The 24,891-nt window shown below is 44.7% G+C and overlaps 1 protein-coding gene across 6 annotated transcripts in view; it reads right to left on the bottom strand.

Annotated features, from left to right (window-relative positions):
• Nucleotides 1-4,610: 4,610 nt before the first annotated feature.
• LOC147461301 (protein Dr1 homolog) overlaps nt 4,611-24,891 on the bottom strand; it is a 70,076-nt gene continuing 49,795 nt past the window's right edge. For 5 of the 6 annotated variants that reach the window (XM_086508872.1, XM_086508877.1, XM_086508874.1 and 2 more), the window contains 4 exons: nt 6,514-6,603; nt 6,295-6,389; nt 5,597-5,665; nt 4,611-5,328 (listed from right to left, as the gene is read on the bottom strand). In XM_086508872.1, the coding sequence (XP_086364998.1) occupies nt 5,173-5,328; nt 5,597-5,665; nt 6,295-6,389; nt 6,514-6,603 (410 nt within the window). In that variant the 3' untranslated portion in view covers nt 4,611-5,172. Of the gene's footprint in view, nt 5,329-5,596; nt 5,666-6,294; nt 6,390-6,481; nt 6,604-24,891 lie in introns of those variants that run through there. The other variant, XM_086508876.1, reaches the window with a different exon arrangement.

Below are 24,891 nucleotides of genomic sequence, written 5' to 3'. Positions count from 1 at the left end.
TGCTCATATTCAAAGGATTTAAGAAAGAACTTCGATGCCATCTTAGTTGGATAATTTTTTAGGTGCCATTAAGAGAAGTATTGTGATACTGCATCTGCAAGCCTAATTAAATATGTATCTAGAAACGCTCAAACTTTAGAGATGCTAATTACGTGGCTCTATAAACCATGCTACACATTAATGTGTTGAAAATTGATAAAAGGTGTGTTCTTGTTCCCAATTTAGAGACTTATCAATGAAGGTGGATTTTGCACGCACGCATGCACGCGCACACTGACGTTAATTGAAAGTTTTGCCACATACAAAAGTAGCTTGGACTGTTGCAAGGCTTGGTTGAGTTTTATCAAATCTTTTTCAACAAACATTTGTGTTTTACAAGGTGTTTTAACTCATGTATGTTGGAAAGCATAAGATAACACACCCAAGTATTTATCTCACACCTTGGTTCTTCTCTTCCTAGATAACAGGGGAGTTTTTTTTTTCCTTTGACAAGCTCTCTTGCTTAAAAAGGGTTTTGTTATCTTGAATTCATCAGCGTATACTTGTTTGTTTCTACATGGTGGTTCTAGTAATTGACTTGCCCTTCTCTACTTAGTATTAATTTTGAATATGCTCTGGGGGATGGCTTAGATTAGTGTTTTCCTTCTTGATTGGTAACAAAAAAAAAATATTTGATTACACAAAACCTTGTTATCAACACTAGTTTGATACTAAAACAAGACATTTGAGTTGTCTTTTTTTTCAAGGATTCAAATAAAATGCTATGTGAGTCAGAAAGAGAATCACAAAAATTTCTTTTTGGGTCCCACTATACACTAATCATTGTATGTGTGGAAATTGTACTTTTGGACCTATCATGAAACAAAATGGGCCATAAAGGATACTAGCAAAACTATATATATTTTGGAAGAAAAGATACTAAAAGCCTACAGAATTTATTGAGGCCTAGATTATTTTTTTGGGCTCATGCCAAGTTAAGGGCAAACTCATGCATTCATACATTGCTCAAGCCTTTTCTCGAGGAGTTTGCTTTTCATCATTGCAACTACAACAACATAGTCAAAGGTGGTGGCCTTATCTTCTTGAAGTTTCTCTTGGACTTTTGGGTGATTGAACTTTGCAAAAACTTGTGTCTACCTTGGCTATTTCTCCATTAGAGACCAAAGGCCATATTGTTGCATAAGAACCAACAATAAATAGAATACCTTCGACACCTACCCATTCAAAATCCATACCCACCTCTTGATGATGCCTTCACTGTTATCTTTGTTGTAATAAGATTCCTTGTGATTTTTGTGATGTGATCAAGCTTCACTTATTACCACGTTTTTTTGTTGGCTTGTAGACTTTTGCCCATTTGCTTGGTTCCCCTCTTAATGCTGGAAATATAGTTTTCAAGTGCAATTCATTATGTAGTTAAGTTATGAGACGAATGAAACTGAGGATTTCTTTTGTGTCAAATTGAATACTGCACTAACAGGTCCATATAAAGTTTTAAATTAGAAACCTTAATTTTCTCAAATATTTCATAAAACAACAAGAATTTTTTTGGAAGGCAATTGTGCATCAATCTTATCAACCAAATTGCATTTTTCAAATTTCCATGCATTATTTGTCAAAAACATAATCTTGCTAACAAATAACCATGTTAACGAGTTTATCAATGCTTTATGTTGAAGAATTAGCAATGATTTATGGTTAATGACAAAAAGTTTTGATGTTATTTCATAGATAATCCATAAGAGAATGCAAGTATTTTTAGCGCACACATTTCTATAAAGTAGAAAATCTCATACTTGTAGTTTACATAAGCACACGTTTATTTCTATATAACTTGATGCTGATTAATGTTTTGTAAATGACATAATTTGCTTCACACACGATCCTCTGCATGAAACTCGAGTGTTTAGCTAACCAATTTTACATTCGGATGTGGATATAAAGGGCACGATGCTTTAGAGTGCCCTAAGCCCCAATGAGAAGGGGTAGGATCTACCTACTCTTTAAGGTAGAGGATGATGGCTTGCATCACAAGAGAAAAAGAAGAGGCTACAACCTGCGCCTCCAACCCAAAATCAGCTTTCTTAACCAAATAAAGAAGGTAGAAGAGTGAAGAACATCTCCCTTGAAGAATAAAGTGTTGACAACTTGACTAATAAACGGGCCTTGGGGTAAGAGATAAAGAAACTAAAGAAGAGAGAAGCATAGAAAGAAGAGCAAGAAAAAGATGGATGAAAAATCAGAGAGCAATAGGTGAAGTAAGAGACAAATCTAGGAACATGTTTAACTACCCAGAGTTCGGCTTAGTGAAAGAAATTCAAAGTTAAAAAGCAAATATAATGTTATGTCAAATTATTGTTAAATTTCACATTGAGAAAGAAAAGATCTTAAGTTTGATCTCCAAAATCTGCTCTAAAGAAAAAAAATTGCATGCTTGTAAATTTAGAATGATTACTAGTGATTTTATAAGAATGAGTGGCTCTTTTAACTCGAGCATGTTTGTGGAGACTCCAATAAAGAAGCTATTGAGTTGACTGGAGAGACCAGTAATGCATTGGTGGCTCCTTTATGGAGCAAGGGAGCACTTGTTACTAGAAGGGAGGCCCATAAGCACCTAGTATGCAAGGCTAGGCAATTGGGTGAAGATAATAGGATGTTTGTAAGAGATGGGATTTGGTGGAGAGTGCTCTATTGGAAAGAGAGAGAGAATGTAATAATTACTGCCATGGTTCAAAGTCATGTGTATTAGATTCAAAGGTTAGGCCTCACATGACCGTTAGGCTCAACTCGAACAATAGGTAATGTTCTCCCTTTCTAGAGATATTTTAGAGACAACAGAAAAGATAACTATCTCTAAGAACCTATGCAAAGCTAAATGCAATGGGAAGTCTTACCACATGAAAATTGGCTCAAAGGCATGTCTACTGGATTCAGAGGTTGAGCCTCACCAGACCTTTAGGCTCAACTCGAAGGCTAGATAGTGTTCCCCAACAAAAGGAATATTTAGAGGCAAGAAAGCAAAGATCCCCTCCAAACTAGTCTCTAAGGACACTTTTGCAATTAAAGGTACACGTAATGGGAAGTCTTACCACGTGAAAAAGGCATGGGTAGTGTCCAAAATTAGTATATATGCCATGTTTATAAGATAAAGGGGGAAAAAACGTTTTATTCATGATTACAATGTAGACCACTAAATTATTTTTGCAGCTGAAAAAGAATGTGGTTGCCAATTTATGCTTTCATTGTCACAATGTTTTGCATCATTAAATGAGCAAAGGCTACTATAGAAGAGATTGTGATCTTGCAACCATTGTTGCAATCAATATCTTACATTGGCTTTTGAGCTTATAATGCAATCGAGTTGGGTTGATAAGATTCTTTACCAAGAAAGGAATTGGAATCTCTCCCCTAAGTGATAGAGATAATACCTCCTACAAAATAACCACCCAAAAAGACATCCTTATTATAGGGATTGAACACGCTTAAAGTTGAATTACGGATAAATAGAGTTGTTTAGAAATCCTAATCATTATTCCTAAACCACAATCAAGGCTACTAATGGCAAAGCCTACAAGCTCTAGTGCAAAGATAAAAAGACAAGAATACCATACAAGGGGATAGCTCATTAGTCTAAATGGATAGACTAGAGTCACTAATATACACCTTCATAAGGTAAAAAAAAGGCCTAAACTTACAAGGCTAAAACACTCACAAAAATAGAAAACAAATAAACTAGGTCAGCTAATTTTATTAATAAACAAAACTACGTAAAAACAAACCACTATTCAATTAAAAATTCTTTTACAAAAGGCATTAGCAAAAGAAGTTAACAAGCTTACTTGACTAAAACCTAAAACAAGAACTTAGTTTTAAACAAACAAGATAGGACATCACAAGACTTATTCCTTGAATCCAAACACTATACACCAACTTCTAAAAGAACAAATTTTTTAAATCCTATTGTAAGCTAGAATTAATCACTACTACATACCTACCAAGAAGTTACCTTACCTTATCCAAACAAGATTATCACCTTTATAATGCATAGCGTGGATGACAGTTATGACATCCCTACTCACATCATCATAGATGAGTAAGAAAATATTATTTTGGACAAGATAATAATTACTACTTGAAATTATAGTCAGCGTATAACAAGAGGAACTTATATAAGGAATGTGCCTGACAACACCACGATGTCGAGGGAGCTAACATTGATGGATGAGAAACTACCCATGTCTTTTCAATAAGTTCATGGTAAAGAAATTGTGTTGTCCATGCAAGTGGAGCTTGATACTTCGAGGTGGTTGCGTAGGTTCTAGGGATCTCATTCTAGGAAGCATGAAGAGAGGATTCACACATTACATCTACAACAACTAGAATGAGAGAGAGCTGTTGCTTTCTATTGCTAGGCTGTTAAGAAGAAAATACAGAAAGTAAAATGCCAAACTTATAGGTGAAAGATTTAGTAACCAAATACAACACCCAGCTTGATTTTATCTTCCAAACAAAAAAAATCAAAGATATGTGGCTAGCCAGCATCAACTCGCACAAGGGGTACTCATCACTGGACAAACCCTCAATAGTGTCTCTTTGCTACAAGATCAACGAATTGAAGGACGATTTCTTTCAAGCCAATTGTTACAATGAATGCTCAACCAAGAGAGTAGGCAAAGATGACCGGACGAATCTTGGTCGGCCATATCCCAAGAAATGAAGGATTGTGAGTCAAAAAGTTTTTCATATTCTATGAATAGCCAGTTATGAAAAGGCTCTTCATGTGTGTAGATGCTACTCACTCATTCATTGCAATCCAACTATTCATAAGGGAGTTTTTTTTTTTTTTTTTGCGACACGATTTTAGAAGGAATCCTACGTAGAGCTTTGGATTCATCTTAAAGCCCCTCAGAGAATTGGCGGGCTTCATCTCTTTAGCCTCTTTATATCCACAGCTTTAACTGGTCACCATAAAAAGAATTGCAGCACTCAGGACATATATTTCAACTTTTTGCCACAGAGGTTAACGATCCTAATTTGTAAGGTGGGACGAATGAATTATTACATTACATGATTCTAAACCTATCAAGAGTCCCAAGAATTGTCCTACCCTTACAGTAGCAACAACCAAGACCTTCCCAACAGAGGGGCTGTCCTATCCAGCGAATGGTTTAGTCAAGCTTGATCTCCCTCTTGCTTGGGAGTTGGTAAGCTTCCGCTTAACATACGTTCACGCGCCTCGGCAAACATCCTTTGCTGCTCTGCAACTGCTTCTTCCTCTGTCATCCCCATTCCATCTTTACCCCATCTGCCACTACTCTTGGGAGAATCCTGCACATTGAACATTTCACCAGAACATAGCGTGCTTAAGTGGCGATACTAACATAGGGCGGTATGTACACACACACACACACACACACACACACACACACACACATTTACATAAACACAAAGAAATACTTGTGTGCACAGTGCATGTGCATGAAACATCATTTTCCTCGTGTAGATTGACTAAAAAGTGCATAATCGGTGCCCAGCAGTGGGAGTAAAACTAGTTGTTTTGTGCTCACTCCCTCCAACACGAGAGCAAAAAAAGTACCAGAGCCTCTCTCCTGTGCTCTTCAAGGGCCAAGTGGACTTCTTCTAGGTAATCTCCAAACCCGAGCACCTGTTTGAGATAGAATAATTAAAATGTACCAAATTCATTCTCTGAAAAATAGAAAATAAGGTTAAGTAATGGTCATAACACAAATTTTAAGAACCCTTGTATAGAACGTATAGAACCTCAAACCTAGCATAAATAACACACCCTCAATGCCTATGCCAGAAATTGCATAATTGTAAGCTCCTGCTAAGAGCCAAGGCTTGGAAGGTGTCGCCTTACCACTTCAAACTTTGCAAACAAAGGTCTATAGATAACGTTGATAAAGAAAAAGGTCCACCACTTGGGAAAACGTTTTAACTCAGCTTTTTCCAATACAATCATGGAAAAAGGGGCACCACTTGGGGAAACGTTTTAGCTTAGCTTTTTCCAATACAATCATGGTAAGTGTAAGCTAATGGAAACTATAAAACACCAGAAAAAGCTTCACCAAAAAATTGTAAGCTACATACTCAATTTCATTTTCTTCAAAAGCATCTACTTAGCAATCCATGAAAACAAGTTGGAAGTCACCTACATACTCTGAAAGTAAGCTGCTATGAACATTATATGTATGTATACACAGATGTATGTGTACATTATATACTTTATACATATGACATTTGGAGCTCAAAAATAGTCCAAGAATTACTCACCTCTAAAGCCTTCATCACATGTTCTGGTGCTATTGTTCGTTTGTCCTCCCTGCTGCAAATCTCATTCGATTCCGATGAAATAAGGTTGATAAATTCTGTAAAATGTGAGGTGATAAACTCAAGCTCTCTCCATGATAACAACCAAAAAATCAGTAGAAAAAGTTAGGCATTTTTTCCTAAACCGTACTCCCACAAAGATAATATGGCCTTTCCATATACCGACGCAGCATTCAACGAGGAGGTCCTGAGCATCTCTAGCCACTCGTACATGTCGTGGTAACATTTCCTTGATAATTTTCGTCATTGTTGCTGTAAAATGTAAACATGGCATAAAATTAAACCAGGTGCCATTATTCCGTTGACAAAATACTTATGCAGCTTAAGAGTACGAAGAACTTTTTTTACATCTTCAACTGGGAATATTATTGCTGTAAAAAGTAAAATTTAAAAATGCCATAAAATGAAACCAGTGCCATTATTCTGTTGACAAATGGTCTATGCGAGTACAAAGAATTTTTGACATCCCCAACTGGGAATAAATATTACAAGGGAATAAACTCTCAAAAAATGCACCAAAAAATGTCTACACTCAGAATGTTATATTAAACGTCAAGGCCAAAATCACCTATGAGACCAAACTGATTACAATCTTGGTGGATCTAATACAATATCTGGGTACTACATCACAAGATTGGCTCGCTGTTGCTGTGCGCTTCCCCCCTCGCCATCGCTGTCCCTCCCCCCCCTCGCGTAGCTTCTCCCCTGCCCTGCAGTGTGCACCCTCGCGCCTGCCCCCTCCCCCTCGCCCTTTGCCCTCGCGCGCTGCCCGCTCCCCCTCCATCCCGCTGCCTCGGCCTGCCCTTGCGCGCCAGCCTGCTCCCCCCCATCCCGCTGCCCCAGCCCGTTTTCGCGCGCCAGCCCGCTCCCCCCCCCTCCATCCCGCTGCCCCAGTCCTTTGCCCTTGCTGCCCCAGCCCGTTTCCGCCAGCCCACTCCCCCCCCATCCTGCTGCCGCAGCCCTCCTTCTCCACCCCCCACCCCGGAAGGCCTCACTTGTTCAGCCCTGCAGTAGAGTTTTCGTTGGGACTTTACTCGCCGAGTTCTCAGGTGTTTGTCTTCACGTCCCCCTCTCCTACACAGCAGCAGACACAAATGGAGGCTCATGCTCCGCCCCAAAGGGACTCCTCAGAATCCCCCTTGCCCGACTCTGTAGAGCCCACCATCAGACTTGCTCTTTCACCGCGAAGAGCAAGCGAGCCTCGCAGCCAAGGTGGAGCGCCTCCAGGCGACCTCCGTCATCTGCAAGATTCTCGGCACTAGACCCAACAGAGGAGAGCTGCGTGATCTTCTGCAGGCCCGCCTTCTCGCAGAGGTGGGCAAGATCTTGGATGTTCAGATCCTCGGACGAGGCTACTATCACATCGAGTTTGAGACCTCCGAGATGGCATGCAAGGTCATCGCCATGAGCCCCTTGACCATCCGAGCAGTTCGAGCCCACTTTTGACAGTGGAGACATGGTTTTGACCCTGCTTCAGATGTTCTGGTAGAGGAGGCAGACATTTCCATCTTCATCTGCTTTCTTGGTTAGCGGAGGGAGTACCTACCACTTTTGTCCAGGATAGGCTTAGCGATTGGGACTGTCCTGGAGACACCTCGCACGACAGCCTCAGTAGCTGCCAAGGCGGCCGGCATTCCCTCAGTTCGCGTTCTGGTTAGGGACACTCACACTCTCCCGAAGGTCATCCTACTTCCTCGGGTGAGTGGGGGTTGGTTTAGACAGAGCGTGGAGTATTCGGGCCTCCCGAATCAGTGCTTCATTTGTCGACAGATGGGCCATCTTGCGAAGGCCTGTCCACGGAGGAGGCCTCGACCTACACCACAGGCCCAACCCCAGCCTTCAAGGGCTGGTTAGCAGCCACAGGCAGAGACATAGAGCAGACAGACAGGGCGATGGCAGTAGGTTCGTGGTCGACGACGGCGGGGGCCACAACGACAGCCTGACACTCAGAGTGGTCCTCAGGCGCCTACCCAGCGGTAGTGGGTTCCCACGGGGAACTGATTCGGTCCTCTTGAGCAGAACGAGGTCCCTACTCTAGCCCCCACCTCAGCTTCACCCTCGACAGCCCCCCCGAGTTTCCCCCCTCCTCCTCAGTCCCCCCCACCTCGTCATGTGACACATCCAACCCTATGTGTCCGTGGACAAGCTACAGCATGATCAAGGTTCAGTCAGTCCAGTCAGTCTAGATTAGAAGTGATCTGGCACTTTTGTGAGTCTATTCGTAGACCGTGCATGCCCAGTCACTTAGCATAGATGCATATCCTCTGGTTGCACACAATATGCTCATCCATATTCCCATCAAAATCCATTAGAATCAGTTAGGGGATTTTTCCAGTGCATTTAGCCTATTTTCCCTATTTTTGACGTTTTTCACTTATTAATTTAAGTGACTTTAAGTGACTTTCCAACAAAAGTAAGTAGGGAAATTTTGCTAAGTTAATATATAAGCAAACCCAAGTTAGCACTCTTGGGCAGATGAGCAAGGAGCACAACAGGCCCCCAAGCAGCAGGTGCTCCCTCTCTCTCAACAAGACCCTCTCCAAGCCTCCCTTGGTGAGACCTCCCCCCTTCAGCCAACGTTTTTGCTAGTGCCATCTCTCGCAGCAGATTGGTGTTTTTCCCAAGCAAAGCCTCGCCGACAAAAACCAGCCCTTGGCGTTTTCCATCCCTTCAACAGCCCCAACACTTGCGTTTTTGATCGCCAGACCAATTGCAGATTTCAGTATTTTTTACTAACGCTGGCATGCCAGACCAGCGTTTTCATTTTCAGCCTTAGAGACAGCAGAACAGCAGCGTTTTTCAGCAGTATCCATAGCAGCAGATTCATCCCTAGTTGGATGCAGAAGAACCCCCATCTTCAGCCATAAAAACGCAGCCAAAACAGTCATTTTCAGCCACCCAAAACAACCCAAAGATTTGCAGATTTTCAGCAGATAGAAGATCACAGATTTCAGCCCTAAAGTCGTCGTCGTCATCACCGTCGTCGTCATCAGCATAGTCCCACGTTGCATCAGTCCATTACATCGTCATTGTACCACTTTGTGCAATCAATAAGTAGACCACTCTCGCCGACGAGAGTGGGTTGCACACAATATACTCATCAATATTCCCATCAAAATCCATTAGAATCAGTGAGGGGATTTTTCCAGTGCATTTAGCCTATTTTTCCTATTTTTGACGTTTTTCACTTATTAATTTAAGTGACTTTAAGTGACTTTCCAACAAAAGTAAGTAGGGCAATTTTGCTAAGTTAATATATAAGCAAACCCAAGTTAGCACTCTTGGACAGATGAGCAAGGAGCACAACAGGCCCCCAAGCAGCAGGTGCTCCCCCTCTCTCAACAAGACCCTCTCCAAGCCTCCCTTGGTGAGACCTCCCCCCTTCCGCCAACGTTTTTGCTAGTGCCATCTCTCACAGCAGATTGGCGTTTTTCCCAAGCAAAGCCTCGCCGACAGAAACCAGCCCTTGGCGTTTTCCATCCCTTCAACAGCCCCAACACTTGCGTTTTTGATCGCCAGACCAATTGCAGATTTCAGTATTTTTTACTAACGCTGGTGTTAGGGAATAAAGGCCTTAGTGCCTTGTACTTATAACTTATAAGTTAAAAAGACTTATAAGTGAGGGGGCCCAAGTGTGAATGGCCCCCTAGTCACTTACTCATATACTCAAATGTGAAGCCCAAAAACAAGAGCGTGGCTTTTCCCAAAAATCCAACGAGCTCTCTCTCTCTCTCACGTTTTCTCTGCGTGTGCTCTTTCTGCGCCAATCTCCCCTTCTCCTTCACTCTCATTGCATAGGACAGCAAGTGGGCTCTCTCTCCTGCTCCCCCACACATGGTATCAGAGCTTTAGGGTTTCCAAGAGAGCCATCTTCGCAACACAGATCAGAATTCTGTTTTTGCTCGCTGCGGGAAGGATATTCAACCGTTTTCGATCAACTCTGTCGCGAAGGGATCCTCTCACCGTGTAGAATCAACCTCCGGTGACAGTTTCCCCAAAATTAGGGTTTCAAAAACTGGCGAACAACAGCCTATTTCTGCTAAAATTGACCAATTTCGGGGTCAATTTGATGCAATTTCAGTAGGGCAAGTCTCACACGTCAATCTTACAGGTGTTTCCACCAACGAGGTTCTGAAAATTCAACAAAACAGGTGTTTACAGGTCTGATTTTTGCCCTAAAACAGGGAATTTCAGCAAGCAAATGATGTATACACCTTGTGGAAACCTTTGGTAAGGGTTTGGCAGTGAATGTACGCCGTTTTGGGGTGATTTTGCGTGAAATTTGCTCGCTGTTTTTCTGTAACAGCAAGCTGTTTTTTGCCCGATTGCGCACATTTGGGCGTGTTTAGGTCGGCAAAACAGGGTTTCAGTGTTTGCAATCACTCAGAATGGCTTCTAGCAGTGAAAGTGGCAATTTGTTGCACATTCGTAAGCTTGAAGGTGCCCATAACTTTGCTATATGGAAGAAGCAATGTTATAATGTGATGTTGCAGAAGAAACAGGCGAAACCTATTAAGTTACAGGGTGTGAAACCGGTTGATATGGAGGTTGAAGAATGGGAAGAAGTGGACGAGTTGGCTCGTTCCACGATCATGCTTTCGGTGTCTGACAATTTAATCTTCAATGTAGAGAATGAGCAGACAGCATGGGGCATGTGGAAGCGTTTAGACGAGTTGTATGCACAGCAGAGTGCTGCCAGTAAAGTGTATTGGCTTAAGAAGCTTATGGATCTCCGCATGAAGGAGGGCACGCACATATCAGTGCACCTCAATGAATTCAATTCTATTTTCAGCCAACTGACAGAGCTGAAATTCACGATTGATGAGGAGTTCAAAGCTACTTTTCTGCTATGCACATTGCCCGAGAGTTGGGATGTATTCCGGACAGCTCTTAGTAACTCAAGTGCGTCACTTAAGTATGCAGATGTAGAGAGTTCTCTCTTGATGGAAGAGATGAACAGGAAGAACACCACAGGTGGGTCTTCTAATGCATTGCACTTGAGAGGCAGGTCCCAACAGAGGGAGAAATCTGCCAGTAAGGACAGGGCACGCAGCAAATCTCGTAGGAAAGATGTTGTGTGTCATCATTGTGGAAAGAAAGGGCATTATAAACGGGAATGCTATGAGTGGAAGAAAGAGAAGAACAAGGGTGCTGAAACTGATGCAAAGGACAAGGGAAATGCCAAGAAGAGCACTGTGTTGATTGAGGAAATCAATGTTACTAGTAGTTGTGACAGTGACAGCAGCACTGATGTACTCAATGCCTCTTCTGTGGATGCACATATCCTTGCTATGGGTTCTGATGTGGACATGCATACTTGGATTCTTGATTCAGGTGCCTCCTTTCATGTAACACCTCATAGGGATTGGTTTACACAGTACTCAGGTGAGGTGCAGGGCACTGTTTATTTGGGAAATAACTATGCATGTGACATTGCAGGTATTGGCAGTGTCCAGTTTTCCTTTGCTGATGGTATGACTTTTGTTTTGCACAAAGTGCGTCATGTGCCACAACTCAAGAAGAGTTTGATTAGTACAGGGCAGCTAGATGATGCAGGCTATCACACCACTTTTGGTGATAGCAAGTGGAAAATTTGTAAAGGGGCCCGGATTGTAGCCAAAGGTTGTAAATCGGACACTTTGTATCCTTTGCATGTATCTAGTGTGCGTGACCATGTTGTCGCCGTAACCGAGCAGCCAAGTGTTTCTTTGTGGCATGGCCGGTTAGGACACATGAGTAAAAGAGGAATGGAAACTCTGTCTCGTTGTGGTTATTTGCCGTGTTTGAGGTATGCTGATTTTTCTCATTGTGAGCACTGTATTTATGGTAAGCACAATCAAACACCGCACAAAAGGTCTCTCTCTTTGAAGTCTGACAGGTTAGACTTAGTGCATTCCGATGTATGTGAAATGCCACAGTTGTCCTTAGGGGGAAAGAAATATTTTGTCTCGTTTATCGATGATGCTACACGTAAGGTGTGGGTGTATCCAATACGTGCTAAAAGCGATGTTTTGGATACTTTCAAGAAGTTTCTTGCGTTTGTTGAGAATCAAACTGACAAGAAGCTTAGGTCTTTGCGCTCAGACAATGGGGGGGAGTATGTATCAAAAGCATTTATTGACTTTTGTGCTACTAAAGGTATTAAAAGAGAGCTCACGGCTCCTTTTAATCCCTCTCAGAATGGAGTTGCAGAGAGGTTGAACCGGACTATCCAAGAGAAAGTTCGGAGTATGCTGTCACATGCTGCATTACCTCATGGTTTTTGGGCAGAAGCTGTGCAAACAGCTATTCACTTGATTAATCGCTCACCTAGCAAGGCTTTGGGTGGAAAGGTGCCTGAGGAGGTGTGGTCTGGCAAGCCACCCTCATATGCACATTTAAGAGTGTTTGGTTGTGAGGCCTATGTTCACATCCGGAGTGAACTGCGCACCAAACTAGAACCAAAGTCTCATAAATGCATTTTCCTAGGATATGGTGAGGATGGTGAAATGGGGTATAGATTATGGGATCCCGCATTACGGAAAATCATACGCAGCAATGATGTCATCTTCAATGAGAATTGCATGCACAAACAGCCCACAAAGGTCGAGGAAGTGCGCCGGGTTGTTTTTCGTGAAGATGTTACATATGGACAGCAAAGAAGGCCCAATGTTCAGCAGCCTTTACATGCTGAAAATGGTGCTGAAAATCAGCCATTAGCTGCTGAAAATCAGCCCCAACAAGTTGCCATTGATGCACCACAGGTAGGGGAACAGGTTGATGCTCCTAGACCGCCCGTTGTTGCGATGCAACCGGCTGAACAGCCTGCTGTTTTTGATGGTTTACAGGCTGAAAATCCACCTGTTATGGATCATTGGGTGTGTGCGTAGGTCTACTCGGGTGACAAGGCCCCCCAATAGATATGAACCGTCTTTGGACTATGTCATGCTTACTGATTGTGGTGAGCCGTCTTGCTATAAAGAGGCTATGCAACGGGAAGACAGTAAGAAATGGTTCAAAGCAATGGTTTCGGAAATGCAGTCTTTGGAGAAAAACCATACATGGGACTTGGTTGATTTGCCTAAAGGGCATAAGGCTCTGCCATGTAAATGGGTTTACAAGACCAAGGTCACATCTGATGCTTCTTCTAAGTACAAGGCACGTTTGGTTGCTAAAGGGTACAAACAAAAGCATGGTGTTGATTTTGATGAAATTTTTTCTCCTGTTGTAAAGCTTGCCACATTACGTCTTGTTTTAGGCCTGGTTGCTTCTGAAGATATGGAGTTAAAGCAAATGGATGTCAAAACAGCGTTTTTGCATGGTGATTTGCTTGAGATGATCTATATGATGCAGCCAGCAGGTTTTGTGTCAAAGGGGCAAGAGAAGAAAGTATGTAGACTCTTGAAGAGCTTGTATGGTTTGAAACAGTCTCCCCGTGCATGGTATCACAAGTTTGATACATTCATGAGGTCTCAAGGATACAAAAGAAGTAATTCTGATCACTGTTTGTATATCAAAACGGCAAGTGATGGATCTCTTCTATTGCTGATTTTGTATGTTGATGACATGCTTATTGCGGGTAACAATGTCACGGAGTTGGATGCACTACAGCAAAGCTTAAAGCATCGCTTTGACATGAAGGATCTTGGTAATGCTAATCATATTTTGGGCATGCGTATCTCTCGAGATAGACTCAACAGGCGTCTGTATCTATCTCAACGAGATTATGTTAATAAGGTGCTACATCGTTTTCATATGGATGGGGGAAAGGCACTTGGTACTCCGCTGCCTCCATATGTAAAACTGACTGCACATGACTGCCCAAACACAGATGATATGCGGGCTGAAATGGCCAAGATTCCTTATGCATCAGCCGTTGGCAGTTTGATGTATGCTATGGTTGCTACACGTCCGGACATTGCATTTGCGGTGGGAGTGGTAAGCAGGTACATGAGCAATCCTGGCAAAAAGCATTGGGAAGCAGTGAAGTGTATCTTGAGATACTTGAAAGGCACTAAAGACTTGTGCATTTGTTTTGGGAAGAGTGAGACATCTGTGCATGGTTTTACAGATGCAGATTTTGCTGGACATCCAGATTGCAGGAAGTCTACCTCTGGATATGTGTTTACATTCACAGGAGGTGCAGTTTCTTGGATTTCTAGACTGCAAAAATGTGTTGCTTTATCTACCACTGAGGCTGAGTATGTGGCTGCCACTGAGGCATGCAAAGAAGCTTTGTGGCTCATGCGTTTGGTAGAAGAGCTTGGCATTAAGTCACCGGTTCCTGTGCTACACTGTGATAGTCAAAGTGCTATTATGCTTGCAAGGAATCCTGTTTTTCATGCCAAGACAAAGCACATAGAGGTGAAGTATCATTTTATCAGGAGTGTGCTTGATGACAAGAGCATTACACTTGTCAAGGTGCACACAGATGACAATTCTGCAGATCTTTTGACCAAGAGTCTTCCAGCAGAGCGGTTTGCATATTGCCGTCAGATGATGGGTGTTGGATGAGTAAGTGCATGATCAGTTGTTGTATCATAGTTAGCTGATTCTTTGATCTCCCAAGGTACATTGCCTTTAGGTGGGAGGTTGTTAGGGAATAAAGGCCTTAGTGCCTTGTACTTATAACTTATAAGTTAAAAAGACTTATAAGTGAGGGGGCCCAAGTGTGAATGGCCCCCTAGTCACTTACTCATATACTCAAATGTGAAGCCCAAAAACAAGAGCGTGGCTTTTCCCAAAAATCCAACGAGCTCTCTCTCTCTCTCACGTTTTCTCTGCGTGTGCTCTTTCTGCGCCAATCTCCCCTTCTCCTTCACTCTCATTGCATAGGACAGCAAGTGGGCTCTCTCTCCTGCTCCCCCACAGCTGGCATGCCAGACCAGCATTTTCATTTTCAGCCTTAGTGACAGCAGAACAGCAGCGTTTTTCAGCAGTATCCATAGCAGCAGATTCATCCCTAGTTGGATGTAGAAGAACCCCCATTTTCAGCCATAAACACGCAGCCAAAACAGTCATTTTCAGCCACCCAAAACAGCCCAAAGATTTGTAGATTTTCAGCAGATAGAAGATCACAGATTTCAGCCCTAAAGTCGTCGTCGTCGTCGGCATAGTCCCAGGTTGCATCAGTCCATTACATCGTCATTGTACCACTTTGTGCAATCAATAAGTAGACCACTCTCGCCGATGAGAGTGGGGCCTTCGGAGGAGGGTTTTACGTCTCTGGTGTCGTATCTCTCTTCTCTCTCTATCTCTCAGTTTCATACACTTGCACGCACAGTGTCCATTCACTTTGTTTGTGATCATAGCACTTTCCATTAAGAACGGAAGGCTCTCCCTTCCATAAGAACTAAAAGGAACCTTGAGCACAGTTCGAAGCACTCATCTTGAGCAAAGCGCAAACAATCATTCCGCTGCACCTAACATTGGTATCAGAGCTTTGGTAGTGTTCTGTATCACTCAAGGAAAGAACCACAAGATTTATTTATTTTTTGCTTGTTGAGGTCGCACAAACCCAAGTTCGCTTGGGCATGTCGATTCCTAATCGTGTTTTGTTGAAGAGTGCCAAGAATCCCAAGAAAGAAGGGCTTGTCCAACCTCCCCTTGTGTCTCTTTTCACTCATTGAGAGCGGACTGTGCACTTAGCGGCCGGCCAATCGACGTGAGGTGGGAAAAAGCAACCTTGGTGTGAGCGCAAGGCCGCCAAGGGGTGCGCCCGCAGAAAGGAGTAGAACTCGGGTGAAGAGAAGATCCTTCTCAAACACAGTTTGCAAGCGAAAGAAAACCTCAAGAACCTCAAGAACCCAAGACCCCCAAGAACCCAAGTTCCTCCCAAGACCCTCAAGAACCCAAGTTCCTTGTGAACTTAAGAACCCAAGACCACAAGAACCACGACTTCAGAATGGTCATCACTCGAAGCGGAATGGATACTTCGCTTGGAGGTGATGAGCATGAGAGAGGCGAAGAAGAATTTTCCCCACCAGGAGGTTTTTCAGACCCTTCCCCATCTACGACACCGATTGCACTAACTCCAATGGAGGAGTTGGAGCTGTTGTTTATGTGTAACAGACTTGGCACACTCCAAGTCAAGAATCAACCGAGACAGCACCAAATAACCACTTCAAAACAAGTCACAGATCACAATAGATGTACACTGGCCCGGCGGAGTTCCGTGCCTAGAGATATTGGCCCCAAAGACTGGCGCCCCTTTCGGTATTTCTTTTTATATTAATCAAATCAAAGTACAAGAGAGTGGCCAGGGTTTCACTCTCAGACTCTGCGTCCAGATGCTCTGAGAAGTGAGGCCCTCACCACTAATTTAAAGGTTACAAGGGATGCCCAAAAGCAGAGCCCCAAAAGCTTGAAAGCAAAAGCAGATTCTCTCTCTCTCTCTCAATGAGAGTCAATAAAAAGCAAGTTCTCTTTTTCTCTTTCTTTCTCCCAAATCAAAGCGAAAAGCTGAGATTTGCGTCGCTCAAAATTTCTCCAAAAAAAAATAAAAATAAATAAATAAATATAATTTTTAATATTCCGCCTCCGCGATTTCCGAAAATTAGGGTTTTTGGTAGAAATTAGGGTACATCTTGCACACAGGAGAGATGCCTGACAACATGAGTGAGGGTCTGATCTACCTCATTCCCAAGGAGGGTGGCTCCTTGGATGAGATTCGACAGTGGCGCCCCATCACGATCCTCAACTTGGCCTACAAAATTCTTGCCGAGGCTCTGAGTTTGAGGATCCAGCCACTTCTAGAGAGCCTTATACATGGGACTCAGACAGGTTTTGTCAAGGAGTGCAGTATCCTTGACAACATCTTTACTTTTTGGGAGGCTTTTGCCCTAGCGCGGCTCCGTGGTGAGGATCTGGGGATTCTTCTTCTTGATTTTGAGAAGGCCTACGATAGAGTTGATGGGACTTTCTAGAGGGCACTCTACGTAGGATGGGCTTCTCAGAGGGGTGTCAGCTTTGTACAGACGGGCACACAGTCAGGTACTTTTGTCTGGAGGTAGAGGTGATCGTTTCATGCTCACACGTTCGATCAGACAGGGCTGCCCTCTTGCCCCCTTCCTCTTTCTGTTTTATGCTGAGGCGATGAGTAGGTTTTTGTTTGTCGCAACAGGTTGGTTTATGGGGCTTAGAACTCCCTATTCGGGGAGATGAGCTACTGGACGCTGAGTTTGCTGACGACTCAGCCTTGTACTTGGATGGCCAGAAGGCCAACCTTCACAGGTGTGAGCAGGCTCTAGAGACCTTCTGTTGTGCATCTGGCACACTCATCAACTGGAGAAAGACAGTGGCTTTCTCGGTTGGTAGTGCTCCTGTGCCCGATTGGATGCCAGGTGAGGGTTTCAGGTGGATTCCCCCAGGGACCGCAGTTCGATACTTGGGTTGTCAGGTTGGTTTAATCTTGTCTCTCGAGCAGCAGATTGCTCCCCTCCTCCTGTCTATTAGGAGGAAGTTGTTACATTGGAGCTCCGCAACACTTTCTCTGGCTGGAAGAGTTGTAGTGGCCAATTAGGTGTTGTTGGCTACTATGTGGTACATCACTTCTTGCTGGATCTTCTCGAGTTCTTGTATCAGCCAGGTAGAGAGGCTGATCAAGAACTTCCTTTGGTCAAAGCGTGACACTCGCATAGTCCGGGCCAAAGTGGCTTGGCAGGTCATCACTTTTCCTTGTTCACAGGGAGGGCTTGGGATCATAGACCCAGCACAGCAGAGTAGAGCCCTTCTTGGGAAGTTCATCGTCAGAGAACTCCTTCCAGGTGAGGAGCCCTGGAAGGAGTTCTTGCTACAGCGGCTTCGTGCTAGGGTGCCTCAGGCAAGAGGCCCCTAGCGACCTTCGACCAGATGGATCTTCGTAGAGATGCGCAGAGTTGGTTTGAGCAGGAGACTGAAGAACCGCTTCACTGTGAGTTTGCTTCGATCTTGGGAGCATTTGCGGCAAGGCTTGGAGCAGCGGCAGCCTACTTGCACGAAGGAACGCCTGCGACAGCCCCTTGTTTGGAACCCCAGGGTTAGCACTCAGAGAGGCCACTTGCTTGGTAGTCGGCCTCATGTCTCCTGGGGTCCCATGGCAGCGGGTCCAGCACGCTCTTTAGGTGACTGGTTACAGCTTTCAGGCTTGTCAGAGGAGTTGCAGGGCTTTCAGCTACAGGGCATGAGAGGGGGGCAGAGCATGTGTCGGGACATCTCAGAGGCAGTACCAGCTGAGTGGCTCACACCTCTCGAGCCAGCAGCGCCCAGATGGATGGGACCCTTCACACGACTGGAGGTTCTCATCTCAGTTTGGGCTTGCTCAGAGACTGTTCCCTCCCTGTTTTTCGAGTTACAGGGTGAGGGACGCTTACAGCAAGTTGTAGTAGAGGCCCCGCAGGTGGCAGAGTGCTGTTTTCAGAGGATCAGAGTGGTGGGCATCTGTGGGAGGACTTGTGTCATCGATCCTGACCCAGCAACTCTTGAGACTGGACATGGGAGACTGTGGGCTTGGGAGTGCTGTCCACTGGCACGAGTACAATGGGATCCTGGAGAGTGGCTTTGGAGGGACCCTTTCTCTTCTGCAGACCACCCAAGTGTCCCTTTCTTTCAGTACACTGTTCGACTGGGACGTCACAGACTGGCAGCACACAGAGAGGCTCGCCCTGCTGCAGCACCTCATTGGCACGAGGAGGGTCTCACAGCCGAGTTCTTGGCAGCTTTTTGGGAGAGGTTGTGGGACTCCAGACAACCGAGGCGAGTCACTTTGTTTTAGTGGCTGGTCGCACACAGAGCTACAGCAGTTGGGAGCTGGCTTGTGCATAGTGGTCTCTCGACCACATGTGCAGCTTGTGACCATCTTGTGGAGAGTCAACGTCACTGTCTTTGGGACTGTCCTTTGGCACAGCAAGTGTGGCTTCGTGTTCTTCGGCTGATGCCTACTCTTTCCACGGCTCGGCAATACACTTGGGGGCAGCTGCTTGGTCCACTCTCACGGGCCCGACACTTCAGTTTGAGCTATCTTCCACCAGCAGGATGATAGTGATGCAGGGGGGGCGACCTACACTCCAGCCTACCACAGAGCTTACTCCACAGGAGTGGTGCAGTGAGAGAGAGGAGTGCTGGGAGCTCATCAGTGGCCTGACACTCTGGTTCATCTGGCGGGCCCGCTGCTTCCGCATCTTTGAGGCTCGCCCTCTACCAACAACAGAGATTGTTCGCGATCTTTGGCTAGAGTCGATCCACACTCTCAGAGGACAGCTCGAGAGACTCTAGGGCAGCTCCAACCGCATGCGGGAGCGCAGAGAGGCTTTCCTTCGACTCTGGCGTCCTGGGCCTTTTTTCACCATGGTCCAGGGTGTACTCAGATGGCACTACCGTCCACCTGTGTGGCTTTTCCCTCCTCCCATTTCTTGATTTAGCCTCATTTTACATATGGTGTTTTTTCATTGGGAGAGTCTCCCCATCATGGTTGTTGTAGCCCTCTCTCGAAGAGGTGGTTGTAGCCCTATGGGCAGTTTCATTAACTAATAGAAGGATCTTTTTCTCGAAAAAAAAAAAATCTAGGTACAAAATAAAAATGAAGTGAAAACTAAAATCATCATCAATGTCCGAGGATGCTCGGCAACGGGCGTTGTCCGAGAATGTATTGCATCGGTCGCTCAAGCGCATCGTCAATGTCCGCCTTTGTAAATAGTCATAATGGACGTCTCCCATGTCGTGCTAGGATAGTCCTGATCCTCTGATGGAGCCTCCGTCGATGTCATGATTGCCCTCGTAGACGTGGGCGTCTAGCTCTCCCGAGGTCAATGGCTCTGTCAACTAATATACCTCTGGTATATGTCAGCTTTGAAGTCTGTTGTGAAGCTTGCTCAGCTGACTACGGAGTCTCTGCTCTAAAGAAGTCAGTGCTCTCCCTCTGTGAATGTCTCCCACTGCCTGATCTCCTCAAGCGACTCTCCCTATGTCTGCACAGCTCTAGCAAAAACAACCCGAGGCATCTCTGATCCTGATATCTCATGACTCTAGCTAGTGGTCCAAAGCTCTCTTTGAATAGACAATGAAAGCGGCCTTGTATCTCTTAGAAAACCAATGACATACGTGATGTAACTCTGTCTCTCGCTCTATATGACACAACTGGCAAATCCTGGCCTCTGTTGGTACTCTCCTAAATCTGCTAGTCTCAATCTCTAGCTGATGCAATGATGTGCGCATCTGACCTATAGCACATCGTATCCCATGGAATAAATAAGTGTCCATTTAGGCAGGTGTGATCACATATCCATCCTCTGTGAAATGGGAGAAGATGCTCTCTATAGAAAGCCATAGTTGTGTCCAACTCGTGTGCGGCTGCATCCATGTGCTCCTGGTATCTAGCTGAATCCAATCCTGACGTATGAGTAGTGATCTCTGTCCGCGTGAGAAATAGGGAGGGTGCATCCAAGGAGTACTAGGAGGAGGCGGTCTATCCATGCTGAAACCAAGTGATTGAAGCCATGATGTCATTTGCCCACACCAGCATGCTCTATTAGCTGTCGGGACTCGGGATGACTCAAGGGCTAGCCGAGCAAATCTGTCTCTAGGGAGGTCATGCATGAAGGATACTGACCTAGTAAGTGCCTCGACCACGAAAAGGGGGGGGGGGGGGGGGGGGGGGGGTAGCTAGCTCGGGTCGAATAATCTGATGTGGTATTGAGGCCTTAGGCCAAATCATCCGAGAATCATAGAGACTAAATGCCTCTCCATACATCTCCATCCATCAGTGCTACCAAATTTGCCATGGTGGTCCATTGAGGGTCCCCATATCTGAACTCCGTAGAGCATAGCTGAAGCCACTAGAGTGTCAAAAATCCAGAGCTTTGTTCGAGGTTCCTGAAATTGAACCTGCGAATGCATCCTCTCCGATCATCCCAAGGCTGCATAAGCTCTCGTCAGTCTAGTCTCTGCTGCTCTCCTCAAAGAAAACACCGGTCCATTGAAGACTACCCCAAGATAGGTGTATGCATCTGTATACTCCCCCGTCTCTTGGACATATGTAAATGTGGGTGCTGACCTCCTGACCCACTGTGATGTGGTGTTAAACACCATAACCTTGGTTTTCCCCAGGTTAATAGACAATCCACTATCATGAGCAAAGGTGTACGAAGCATCTAAGTGATGCTGCATCCCCTCCAGAGAGTCAAAAATCAACGAAATATCATCAGCATATAACAATAGTGGGATCCATGTCCCTAATGTAGCTAGAAATCTCATCCACATACCTGCCAAATAGTGTAGGAGATAGCGCGTGTCACAAAGTGATGACGTGGCGGACAACAGAAACCCTAATTTCTGCCAAAAACCCTAATTTCTGAAAATCGCGGAGGCTTTTTTTTTAAATAATAAAAATGATGAGCGACACAAATTTTGCTTTTTCTCTACGCAATGAGAAAGAGAGAGAGAATGCTTTTGCTTTCAAGTTTTGACTCTGTGTGAGAGAGAGAGAGAGAGAGAGCAATTGCTTTTGATTTGAAGCTTTTGGGGCTCTGCTTTTGGGCATCCCTTGTAACCTTTAAATTAGTGGTGAGGGCCTCACTTCTCAGAGCATCTGGATGCAGAGTCTGAGAGTGAAACCCTAACCGCTCTCTTGTACTTTGATGATTGATTAATACAAAAAGAAATACCGAAAGGGGTGCCAATCTTTGGGGCCAATATCTCTAGGCACGGAACTCCGCCGGGCTAGTGCAAATCTATTGTGATCCGTGAATTGTTATTTGGTGCTGTCGTGATTGATTCTTGACTTGGAGTGTCCATGTCTGTTATAGTGGTATCAAAGCACGGCCGATTTCTCTTCTACGGGAAATCCGATCCCCAAATTTTTTTCCGCGGAACCTATGGCTTCACGCAAGGATCAGTCGACTCCCTCTGCATCTGGAGATGCGAGCAGGGATCACAATGAAGATTCCGGCAGAGTATGGCCCGCCTCGGCCTACTCAGGCGGAGCGGCGAGAGATGGAGCGTCGCCAGTTGATCGGCGATGCAACAAAGATGATGCTCAATTTTGCGAAGGACCCAAAATTTGCAAAATATATAAACGAGACTTCTTTTCAGGAAGTGCACGAGCAGTGGCAGAAAACCACTACACCACCCCCGAAACCCACTCTCAAGAAACCTTCTGCTCACAAGAAATATTCAGAGAAGGAATTAGAAGAGGTGGTTGATGCACGGATCGCCCAGCTTTTTGACGCGCAAAAGAAAGCCAAAAAGCACGGAAAAAAGCAGAAGAAGAGCACCGACTTCCCGGGATATTTGGGTCGTTAGTCGACTTTTGACAAGGCAAAGAAACAGAAGAAGCGTGTTCGATTTGAAGGAGTACCCAATTCTTCTTCTTCTTCTTCTTCTGACAGTTCTTCTAGCTCTTCAGATTCGAGCGAAGAAGACAGAAAAGGTAAAAAGCGAAGCAAGAAGCAACGCTTCGGAAAGGGCAAGAGAAAGGCAAAGAAGGCTAAATCTCGCCGAGAGACTGACAGTTCTACTTAGGACTCGTCTACAGACAGCTCAAATTCTGGTGACGGAAACTTTTATGCGAACAAGAAGAATTTTTACAAAGCCAACCAGTATGACTTTCTCGAAGATAAAAGCAAGAAAGTCAGAGAGTTTAAGGAAGGTGGCCACTCGATCAAGTTTGATACTTTCTCAAGATACTCAGATGCTTCTAAGGCTTTGTCTTTTATACAGCAGTTTGACATCGCTTTCGCGGGAGGACGCTATTCAGAGCACTCCAAGTTTCGGAGAGCTACCTCTTACCTTAAGGGGAATGCTCGTACTTGGTGGTCCACTCTTCTTTTAAACAAGACTGCGCCAGTTAAATGGCTGAAATTTAAGAAGCTTTTTATTTCTTCTTGGTTGACGCAAGAATATGAACGAGATGTACGAGCTGCTTGGAACCATTTTCGGATGACCAAGAAAGATACAATCAATGCTTATTGTGCTACCCGCCTCTTCATTCAAGAAGATCTCGTTCAGAGAACAGATTGAGCGGTTTACCTTGGGTCTACCTACAGAGATCCGAGATCACTGCTTGGAATAGAAGTCAGCTTCTATTCAGGAGTTGAGGAGTCATGCAAAGCGTGGCTTTGCCATTCACTCTGGCAGTTTAACCTACCCCATAGATGAGGCCATGACACAAAGAGCCGAACAGACTTCTGGGAATGAAAGTAGAAGGAAAAAGAGAAACATAGAGAAGAAGGATGCACGACCCAAGCTTTCACTCTGGCAGTTTGACCTACCCCACAGATGAGGCCATGACACAACGAGCCAAACAGACTTCTGGGAATGAAAGTAGAAGGAAAAAGAGAAACATAGAGAAGAAGGATGCACGACCCAAGCTTACTCCTCAGGAGAAAGCTCGCTTCATTAGAGAGGGGAAGTGCTTTGGATGCGAGGAACATGGACATATCTTCGCGAAGTGCCCAAAAAAGGCACAGAAAGAACAAAATGATAAGAACGATGACAGGCTTCAGATGTCACGTGACACATCCCAACCCTATGTGTCCGTGGACAAGCTACACCACAGCAGGGTTCAGTCAGTTCAGTCAAGTCTAGATTAGCAGTGATCTGGCACTTTTGTGAGTCTATTCGTAGACCGTGCATGCCCAGTCACTTAGCATAGATGCATATCCTCCGGTTGCACGCAACATGATCATCGGAATCCATTAGCATCAGTTAGGGGAATTTTCCAGTGCATTTAGCCTATTTTCGTATTTTTTGTTATTTTCACTTATTATTTTTAAGTGACTTTCCAACAAAAGTAGGTAGGGCAACTTTGCTGAGTTAATATATAAGCAAACCCAAGTTAGCACTTTCTAGCAGAAGAGGCAACAGGAGCTTCCCGCTCAACATGCAACTTCTCAGCAGTACCCCCCGTCATGACCCCCATCGCCATAGATCCCTCTCCCTCCATGGCGTTGCCAAGATCTGCCATCGCCCAATCCACTGGCTGCCTAGCGTTTTCATCCCATGCAACTATCGCCAGCAAACAGGAAGAGCTAGCGTTTTTGCTTGGTCAGATCAGCGTTTTTGGCCTCCACTAACGCCAGACAAGACTCAGCCAAGGCAGCGTTTTCATCAAGCAATTGCAGCAGATCACCATAGCCGGGTAAGAGTTTATTAAGCACTTGAAAACCTGCAATTTTCAGCAAGAAACCCTCTGCTGTCCCAGCGTTTTTCAGCAAGGAAATTCCATCCAAAAACGCAGCCAAAGAGCAGTCTACAGCAGCGTTTTTCATCCCCCTTCCGACCCCGACAAAAACAGTCATTTTCAGCCATTGACACAGTAAGAAACAGCCATTTTCAGCCACCAAGAAGATCCCGGATTTCAGCCTAAGTCGCCGTCGTCGTCATCGGCATAGTCCCATTGCATTTGCATTGTACGCATTTGTGCAATTAAGTAGACCACTCGCTGACGAGAGTGGGGCCTTCGGAGGAGGGTTTTACAAAACTCTCGGGTGTCGTATCTCTTCTCTCTCCTTCTCTCAGTCTCATTCACTTGCACGCACAATATCCACTCACTTTGTTCGTGACCACAACACTCTACAAGACGGAAAG

This window comes from Adiantum capillus-veneris, chromosome 3, assembly GCF_014529385.1.
Source record: "Adiantum capillus-veneris isolate H3 chromosome 3, ASM1452938v2, whole genome shotgun sequence".
NCBI lineage: Eukaryota > Viridiplantae > Streptophyta > Polypodiopsida > Polypodiales > Pteridaceae > Adiantum > Adiantum capillus-veneris.
This window is presented reverse-complemented; position numbering and strand designations above follow the sequence as displayed.